Here is a 10,000-nt window from a genome sequence, read left to right on the forward strand (position 1 = left end):
TGTTTGTGTTGTCACAGTTCATCTGAGTGCTACCTCCAGTCTGGTTTTACACCTGACCCTCACGCCAGGCCTCTGAACTCCCCAAGTGTGTGTGTGTGTTTGTGCCTGTGTGTGTGTGTTTACAGAGCCACAGATAAACCTCCATCACCCGTTGTTGCCTGGAGCATAGCAACCTGTGCTTTCAAATTACTCTTTGTTTTCTGACAGGTGCAAACCTTTAAATGATTTCCTCATCATCACTGACTCATTGACAGGTGCCAGGCTCAAAGTTAGATGTGCAGATGCAGTCTATATACCTTATCTTATAGCTGAAACTGACATGCCCTGTGTCACTTGTTGCCTTAAACCATAAACCATCAGCAAGCACATTCTAGCACAGCACAGTATCTCTGCTGTGCTGGCGTTGCATAAGGAAAGTACACTGCTGCGCATGTTGATATTCACTCTGCCAGCAATGTGGATCTAGAGAAGTAGAGGTGGCCTTCACTAAAACTGTGGATTTTGGAGGAGTATGAGAGAGGAGCCGACCAAGGAGGTGTGCTGGATCTGTTGATGTTGGTGTAGAGTTTTTAGGACGTGCAGAGTCCCCCCCTGTTCGAGTTCTACCTGTTCCCATTTTCCAGCTTGGAGGCAAAAAAAAATAAGCCCGCTTGTAAATTTGGAGAAATTGCTCTCGCCCTCTCTCTCTCTCTCTCTCTCTCTCTCTCTCTCTCTCTCTCTCTCTCTATCTCTCTTCCTCTCTCTGTCTCTCTCTCCTTCCATCCCTTGCTATCTTAATGCATGTGCAGAGCCAGCGGGGTCATCATCAGAGGGCTTTGCACGAAGTCCTTCCAAAGGGCAAACAACAACAAAGCCTTTATAGCGATGCCAATGCTCAGTGCCAGGTCAAATAACTGGACGGGCATGGGTGATGCCCAAAATATTCAAGAGAGGTCCAAACGCTGTTGACTCTTCAATGTAGAGTTCCCGTTCGGAGCTGAAAAGGCAATGGAGAAGCTGTTGTTAAGCGGCCAGGCTGCTCTGTGGCCTTAGGGCATGTCGAGTGGCTTAGGGCACGTCGAGTGGCTTAGGGCATGTCGAGTTGTAAAACCGAGAAGGGTTAGCCCCTCAAGTCCCCTGTGTGTTTGGCTGTTTGTGTTCATGGTTTCCTACATAAGAGTTGTGTGCAGAGTGGTCAGCCTGCTGGACAACGCCACACAGTGACCTATCTGATGCTCGAAGATAGATGTGTGTTTTAGTCAGCAGGGGAATCATAGGTTTGATACACACATGTGAATAAAGCACTCTGCAGTCTTCTGTGCTCTCTTATTTATAAACACACACACACACACACACACACACACACACGTGCGTGCTAAGTTACCTGATTCTTCTTAGATTTTTCCACAGTCTGGTATGTGAGCAGAAATACTTTAACCCAACATATAATTTTAGTACCTTTAGTACCTGGGGGTTGAGGTTGTGTTTTAATAAGAGGCTGCTGGTGCTGTTCTGTGCTTGAGGGTTTGTGTTTTCCAATTATGGCCAAGGCTACAAACGCAGCAGCTCCAGAGTTGCTCAGCTCTGCAGGCTATTTTAACCAAATATGCACTTCAGCAGACGTTATAGTTCTGAATAAGGTGGCAGTGCCCCAGGGCACACCGCTCACACGTCTCCTTTCTTTCTAACTTTCTTTCTCTCTGTCTGTCATTTCTGTATTTATCCCCTTTTTTTTCTTTTTCACAGTTTCTACCTTCCCACCCTTCTCTTTCACAGACGAGCGTGGGTACTGTATGTACACACAGGTACATACACACGCACACACACACACACAGACACACGCAGACACTTTGGCTTTTCTTCAGGATATGGTCATGCGACACCATCAGAAGCCCTCCTCCTCTATGTCTGTGTTACCGCTCTTTTCCTATGTTGTCTTTGCTGTCTCCGTGGGCCCTGGGCTGGATAATCAAATTTGGAAAAGAGGTTATGCCTCACACCCCTTTCTGCCTCTCACCCTTTCTCTCTCTTTCTCAATCTCTCTCTCTCTCCTTCTCTCTCTCCCTCTTTCGATCTCTCGGTCTCTCTCTTTCGATCTCTCTCTCTTTCTTTCTCTCTTCCTCTTTCTCTCTCTCTGTCTCTCTCTCTATCTCTCTCTCTTTCTGTCTTTCTCTCACACACACACACACAGAGAAAAACACACACGTATGCAGACACAACCACACACTTGATCCCAGTCACACCGCCATTCTGCTTTCTATTTCAGTCGATCTTTTCTTAGTTGTTTTCTTCCCTCTCCTAGTCACTGTGTGTGCGCTTTCTTCCTCCTCTTCCTTTTTGCTTCCTGCCTTCTTTCTCTCTCTCTCAAATGTCTCAAATTGAGCCCTTTCTACTTTCCGTTTGTTCTTTTCCAGGGTTCTGGGTCATCTTTTACCATGACACTCTGTCCTTCCCCCGAGTACCCCCTGGTTTCTCAATTCAATTCAATTCAATTCAATTCAATTCAATGTGCTTTATTGGCATGACTGTTCAAGTTACAATATTGCCAAAGCATAAAATTTCTCTCCTTCTCTCTCCCCCTCTCTTCTTTATCCTTCTCCTGCTCTGTCATACTTCTTGCTCAGGGCTGTATGGGATATCTCAGTCCCTGGGCTGTTTTCTGTACAAACACTGCGCTGAGGAGTACCACCCAGCTGGCGATAACTCTGGCAGTCTTGACTCTGTCTAGTGTGTGTGTGTGTGTGTGTGGACACAGTGATGGTGTGGTCCTGCTTGCTAAATCTGGACCCTTAAACTCTACTTCTTGGACAGTGTGTGAGTGGTCAAAGACTAGGGTCAGTACTGCAGGGCCACTTGGAGAGTCCAAATCAGACACTCACATTCCGCCACTGTCAGACGGGGTGACATCATGGCTCCGGAATGGCCTGGAGCTGTAACAGACAGAAACAGTCTCAGGTGGCTCTGCCTGCTCTCTCCTCTGTGGGCTGCTTACACAATAGCCCTGGCACAGGGATGGACTGAATCAGACTGTCCCCGAGAGCAGAACAGACAAATTCACCAGAATATTAACGCAAGAGATTTATAAATCAAGTTAGTCTGTAAAATTCTGTTATTTTGTAGAGAGCCTGAACTTTTAAACCTGTTCCATGGCGAAATATCCCCAACTAGCAACCTTTGCCAGTGCTAGACCCCTTGCTGTAACTGCTTTCAACATTGGTGCTTTCGTCATTATTGAAAAAAGGACTTCTGTGAATCCTGATACAGGCTTGTTTTTGCAGGTTTTCACTCGGATAGAAGTTGAATAAAATGCATAGTACTTTGTATTTTCTTTCTTTCTTTCTTTCTTTCTTTCTTTCTTTCTTTCTTTTCTGCTTTATAGTCAACTCTTTTTTTCCTTTCTTTCCTACATTCTCTCTGTCTGCTGTTCTTTGTCACCCTTCTTCTCTTTCACCCCACTTTGTTTCCTTCCTTCCCTCTCTTCTTCTCTTCTTGGGTGTTGGATGGAGGTGACTTATCGTGCGTTATTACAGACTGGGAACAGACAAAGGAGAGACAGACATTGGTTCTGATGGAGCAGGGCCAGCAGTAATTGTTTCCGTGTGTGTGTCCCTGACGGAGCTCTGCGGTCAGGCCTCTGGAACTGCGCCGCGAGGCCTCTTGAGCTCCGCGGTGAGGCTCTCTCAGAGGCTGAGGCTGAAAGTGGCGAGAGGCTGCCGTCTGAACCAGCTTACTGCGGCTTGTGCCCGTTATAATCAAGATGGCGATAGAAGAGATACAGATGTGGATGAAACAGCAGAGTGGGGAAAGAGAGAGAGGAAGACGGAGAATGAGTCCAGCATAGCCAGCCACCCACACATAATCCTCTAAATCAACACCTAGTGTATCTGACCTGTGATTGAAGTAAGTAAACATCCTTATCACACAACCAGATAAGAGCCACAGCAAATCAGTCAGTTAGGGTTTATAAAAGATGGTATTAGGTTGAGGAAACATTACCATTTCCCGCTAATTAACCCAGGTTTATACATTATGCATTATACACAGGGCGGGCCATTCATGGGAATGCATTTCTTTTTTTCATTCTTCTTTTGAAATAAAACTTGGTCTGATTCATGGGTCTAATGGGCACTTTGTGGGCATGCCACAGATAGCTTGACACCGGTAACCACATGAAATGTAGTAATGTTTAATAAGTAATGTTTAATAAGCTGCAGTTAATACAGAGGTGTGGTCAGTATAACTTTTTTATTTTCATAAAACACGGTCATGCAGTTTCTACACGATGCAGCTAATACACGGGAAATCACTATAGTGACACAGCCACAGGACTGGGCTTTAACTGGTTCCTGTTGTGTACCTCCATGGGGGAGGGGTTCCATACACATATAGACTATACTCATAGTTCTAGGCCGACAACATGTCTGTGATGTTGGAATTACCCATCTATAGTAGTGCATTGAGAGCAGATCTTTTCCAGTGTGTGTGTGTGTGTGTGTGTGTGTGTGTGTGTGTGTGTACAGTATGTAATGTCATACTGGGTCCCCCTCTCTAATCTCCATCCTTCCTGTTTAGTCTTTTTCCCCTCCTCCTCGCTCTCATGTTTGTTTCTCCAGAGTGAGGGAGCGTGGGCCTCAGTGTGGGAAAAGCTCACCGACGCTGCCGTAGATGTGAACATTTTTCCTGCTTGTTTTACGAGTGCCCGGCTGCTGTGATTTTCAGGCTCTTTTTTCCATATTCCAGTAAAACGCTCTCATTCATTCGTAACAAAAGTCAAGGCCTGGTCCTCTCATTCGCCAACAACACCCTCCCCCCTGATTGGCCGAGCAGACATCTCTGTGATTCTGATTGGCTGGCTAAGCCATACTTTGCTGTACATCTACTGCTACTGCACTATACTGTACTGTGCTTAACTGTTTGCAAATGAATCCAAGTGCGTGTAATGTATGGATTGTAGAAAGCTCTTTATGTTCTGTGGCATCATATAGCAGGTATGAGTGGTGTTCACCATTTGAGTTGGAACATACTGTAGGTGGAAGAAGCAGCGTGAGAGGGAAGGATCCAGAAGGTTGTCATGGAATAGATCTTACATCAACTCCAGCACTGCTATGGTTCCAGCTGATTAAAATAATACGCTTGAGAGACCTAAATTCACTTTCACCCTACTCATAAAACGTTTAATAGATTCCATGATTTGCCTCAACACATGTTCTGATGACAATAAATTAGAACAAAGATGCAATGCATTTTGCCAGAGTTTTTCCATGATGAATAAGCCTGGCATTGTCATGCATTGTTACCACATTTACCATTTCCATAAAGAGCCTCATCTCGGACTGCCAGTACATCTGTATGGATCTGTACAGATATAATAACAGCATGAGATGTATATCCGGCGCTCAACACTCTTTAACTTATGAAATGCGTCTGACTGAGGGTTCTTGCTGAGCTCTGGCACAGCAAACCTTTAAGTTCTAAAACAACGTCCATAAACCAGTGTTATTGGTTGCCACGGTTCTTTATTAAAGCATTCTGGTTAACAAGCGATATCCTGCCGTGGAACACCTCCATCTCACGCACAGCTTCAAGAACCAGTTAGATTCTAGTTAAAATCACCTTAAATGTGCAAAAGGAAGTATTTGGTATTTTGGTCAGGATTGAATGTCCAGAAATATATCTCAGACGTCTTATTCCCTGTCTCATGATCAGTGGTGTAAAATGTGGTTGGTACTAGTTATATTTTTATTGACTATTGTGGCTTCTACACTCATTGCCATAAAAGGTGAAAACCTGCCTTATTGTACTTGTCAAAGTGCTCTCTTAATAATGAAAGTGGGGGTATTGAGCCGAGCAAAATGTAGGGGGAGTTTTAGGGTGAGTTCAAATGTCTGTTTGGTGATGCCAGATACCAGACCTAGGAGGTGAAATTGGCATGGTGACATGTGTCACAATTCCAAGCCCTAATTCGCCTCGTCACTCACATGCCAAGCTCCTGAAATAAAGCCGCCCTTCTTGACCCTTCGACTGCGCACAGACAAAAGATGGTCAAACCGCCATGCCGCACGCTCTGAGCCAAGCAGGGTAATGCTTCAGATCCTGCTGAAGTGGAGGCATGGACACGCCTGTGGCACTGACCAGAACGCCACAGCGTCACGGATACCAAAGGGCAACAGCGCAGCGTGAGGGCTGGTGGTGGGTGGAATGGCGTAGATTTCTCTAGAAGCTGTATGCTGCTCATCTTTACAGTGCAATAACACACTGGAGTGTATACCCACTTTCGCACATTTTCAACATACTGGATACACATACGTATAGCGCCATGGGCATACCCACTCTGTTGAAAACTGACAAAAGGATAATGCTCCTTGTTAGAAGAGCAAAGTTTCATAGTGCAATACCAGCCATTCAGGCAGGGCATCTGTATTGACACAGATACACTTATTATAAGTCAACGTATCATCGGAATGAGTTTGAGAAAAATTTTTTAAGGTAAAGGAGCTAGTCTGTGTTGTTTTAAAGGGCATGGCTGTGTTTTAAAGAAACAAATCATTAGGGTGTTGTGGTGCTGCTGTTGGGGTGACACTCCATGTTTCATGGCACTGAAATTTGCCCGCAGGTTTGACTGGCGCCGCCGCGTGACCCAGTGGTTAGATGCTCTGGTGGGGTGTTAACAGAGAGCAGATGTCTGCCAGTGGTGGGGCCCACGAGATGAGTGGTGGAGGATTTTTTCTCGGTTAGACTCCTGCTTGCTTTGGAGTTTTTTTTTTTTAACTTTGACTGTCAATGAACATCAATTAAAAAAATAATTAACCTACGTCTAATGTACTGTAGGTGTTCTTCTTCACTTTCTCTTTCACCCCTCCTATTTTGAAATTTGAATTTCAGAAGCTTTATTGGCATGAGAAAATAACTCTCTCTCTCTCTCTCTTTCTCTGGTTCTGTAAAGCACATTGAGGCAATGTGAATAATTAATGACGTGGTATGAATACAATAGAATTGGATAACCTTGACTGCAGTCTCACCCATCATATTTGAGTTGAAGCTGTGGACATGTAACATGGAGTTATATGGAGAAGTGGAATGCTTGGAAAACCTCATTATCAATTTTCTAACTGTGGAAAATTGGAAAATACAAACTATGTCTGTGTCCTGTCTTGAAAACTCTAGCAAAATGCCTGGAATATTCTTTAATTATGAGAAGTGCAGTTTTACCCATTTATGTTTTCTCTCTTTCTCTCTTCCTTCCCCCTAACCCCCCCCCCCCCCTCTCTCTCTCTCTCTCTCTCTCTCTCTCTCCAGTGGTGTGCCCTCTGACATGTCTGAACGGGGGTATGTGTGCATCGCGTACACACTGCCACTGCCCGCAGGGCTTCACGGGCCGCCTGTGCCAGTACCCCGTGCTGAACATGTCGGCGCGTGGCAACCAGCCGCCCGCCCTGCTGCCTGTGGGCGGAGTCGGGGCCACGGCGGGGGGAGGGGCCGGCAGCGAAGGCCAGAGCATGATGGACCTGGGCGGGCGTCATCAAATGACGCAGACCCACACCGTCCTCACCCTCCCACTGCTGCAGGGCACCGGGCACCACTCATCTGAAGGTAGGCCCAGACGTCACCAACCGTCCACTCCCGCACCACTCTAATGAAGCAGAAGCCTTGCTGTGTTGTTTTAAAGGGCAGGCCGTCACCAACCGTCCACTACGCACTATAATGGAGCAGAAGCCTTGCTGTGTTGTTTTAAAGGGCATGCGTATGGTTCCATGGGGCAGAAACAATGTGTCAGCGTTGCCATGCTTTTGTGTTATTCTACTGCCATTGCTTCTTGAATTATCATCATTCATACATATATTGTACACATTAAACACATACTGTAAGATTCATCACACCTATGCAACACAACAGAGGTGAACACTAAAATCAGTGTTGTTGGGTTATGATTTATTATTTCCATCTTTCTCCTCCTCACTGTACCTGTCTTCTCCTCTTTGCATCTCTGCCTGTCTTTGTCTCTGTCCAGTGCACGTTCGTGTCCACCACCCAACAGACACGTCGGTCATCATCCAGCCTCTGGATCAGCCAGATGGAAAGCCTCCTAAGACTGTGACACGCCTCCCCCCTCCCACACACAAGCCTAGGGGGCGCTGTTTTCAGGAGACAACTCCCAAACAAGCTGTGAGTTGACTCAGGTTTTCATAGTTCAGCTTGTTACACTCCCATTTGTCAGTTCTTTGATATTACATCAACCAATCATCAACAGTCACCTTACTTCATCTGAAATCTCTTTACTCGTACTTACTCTTACTACTATGCCACAGTTTTGGTCCACTAAATCTTTAAGCATTATGTGTCATCATTCAACCCACTGATGATGATGATGATGATGATGATAATAAGGATGATGATATTGTCACTTTAACAGAATTGGTGATAATCAGAAGAAGTTATGACCCAAAACTAGAATTCCCTATCCACATAACATAGATGTTACATGTTCACTAGATGTTGTATCCACATTACACAGATTTTACATGTTCACTAGATGTTGTATCCACATTACACAGATGTTACATGTTCACTAGATGTTGTATCCACATTATACAGATGTTACATGTTCACTAGATGTTGTATCCACATTACACAGATTTTACATGTTCACTAGATGTTGTATCCACATTACACATATGTTACATGTTCACTAGATGTTGTATCCACATTACACAGATGTTACATGTTCACTAGATGTTGTATCCACATTACACAGATGTTACATGTTCACTAGATGTTGTATCCACATTATACAGATGTTACATGTTCACTAGATGTTGTACCAGATGAGCTGACTAAACTGTGGTGTACTCTACTCTCCATTTTGTGTTGCAGTGTAGCAGTAACCCTTTGCCCGTGCTGACCAATCAGGAGGACTGCTGTGGAAGTGTGGGCAACTCATGGGGCCAGAACAAGTGTTACCAGTGCCCCAAACTACCATGTGCGTACAAGACACACCCTCACTTACTGTCTTACCTCTGCAGTCAAGAAGCAAGTACTGTACAGTGCCTTATGTACTTAAATACCTATTGAGTGTAGCCTATATTTCAATCTGCTGAATAGGGGGTTTTGGAAGTGTTTAGTTGGTTGTTTTCCCTAATTACTCAGTTACTTAGTTACTTCACATCACGTGTCCTGCAGAGTAACTTTGACGTCACTCTTTGAACCAGATAAAATATTTATATTGCCATTTCTACTGCCTTTTTTACACCTTTCTATATCTCTAGTGTTGTAGCTTTTATTGTGGTCTCCTTGCTGTTTTGAAGATTTGCTGTTTGGCAGAGAGCAATGTGTTCTGCTGAGCTTCAGTCCAGGTTCCGCTGCCCTCTGTGACTCTCTCTCTCTCTCGCTCCGCTTATCTTTCCATCTCTGTCTCTCTTTCTCTCTGCTACTCTTTCGCTCTGTCTCTCTTTCTCTCTCTATTTCTCTCAGTCTCTCTTTTTTTCTCTCTCTCTTTTTCTCTCTTTCAGCTCCAAATTTCTCTCTAAGCACTAAGTTGGCTAGAGAATCTCGCAGCAGATTTAATTTCATGCTCAGAGAAAACATTCTTCTTTTCCTCCTTCTTCCCCTTCTTCTTCTTCTTCTTCTTCTTCCTCCTCCTCATCCCTTCCTTCTGGTGGGCATGTCAATCTCCTCTACCTCATCTCCTAGAACCTGAGACAATGGCAGCTCTGTCAGATGTCATTGTAGGCTATCAGGTTATTTTTGTAAAAGCTCTTCTCCACATTCAGGAGTCCCCCGCACTCCCAAACTCTCTCTTTGCACTCCTGACGTCTGTCGCATAGCAACGTCGCTGTGTTTTTACGCGACACACCCTCTCTCGGCAATGAAGAAGACAAAAGCACGAATGGAAAATGTTCTCTTTGGCAAAAGAGTCTGGAAATTCGTTTAGAGAGGACGGACTCTCTCCAACGCCTCATGCTGGGCCTGGGATCCCAGGAGTCTAAGGCTTTCTCAGCAAATGAAACTTCGGAGAAGGCTTTTA

At 44.9% G+C, this 10,000-nt stretch overlaps 1 protein-coding gene across 5 annotated transcripts in view; it reads left to right on the forward strand.

The window, feature by feature from the left end:
• Positions 1-10,000, forward strand: part of ltbp3 (latent transforming growth factor beta binding protein 3) — a 49,878-nt gene that overhangs the window by 19,878 nt on the left and 20,000 nt on the right. For all 5 annotated transcript variants that reach the window (XM_042091642.1, XM_042091643.1, XM_042091644.1 and 2 more), the window contains exons 2-4: positions 7,276-7,569; positions 7,988-8,142; positions 8,851-8,956. In XM_042091642.1, coding sequence (XP_041947576.1) covers positions 7,276-7,569; positions 7,988-8,142; positions 8,851-8,956 — 555 coding nt within the window. The remainder of the gene's footprint in view (positions 1-7,275; positions 7,570-7,987; positions 8,143-8,850; positions 8,957-10,000) is intronic.

The sequence above is a fragment of the Alosa sapidissima genome, chromosome 5, assembly GCF_018492685.1.
Source record: "Alosa sapidissima isolate fAloSap1 chromosome 5, fAloSap1.pri, whole genome shotgun sequence".
Taxonomy (NCBI): Eukaryota; Metazoa; Chordata; class Actinopteri; order Clupeiformes; family Clupeidae; genus Alosa; species Alosa sapidissima.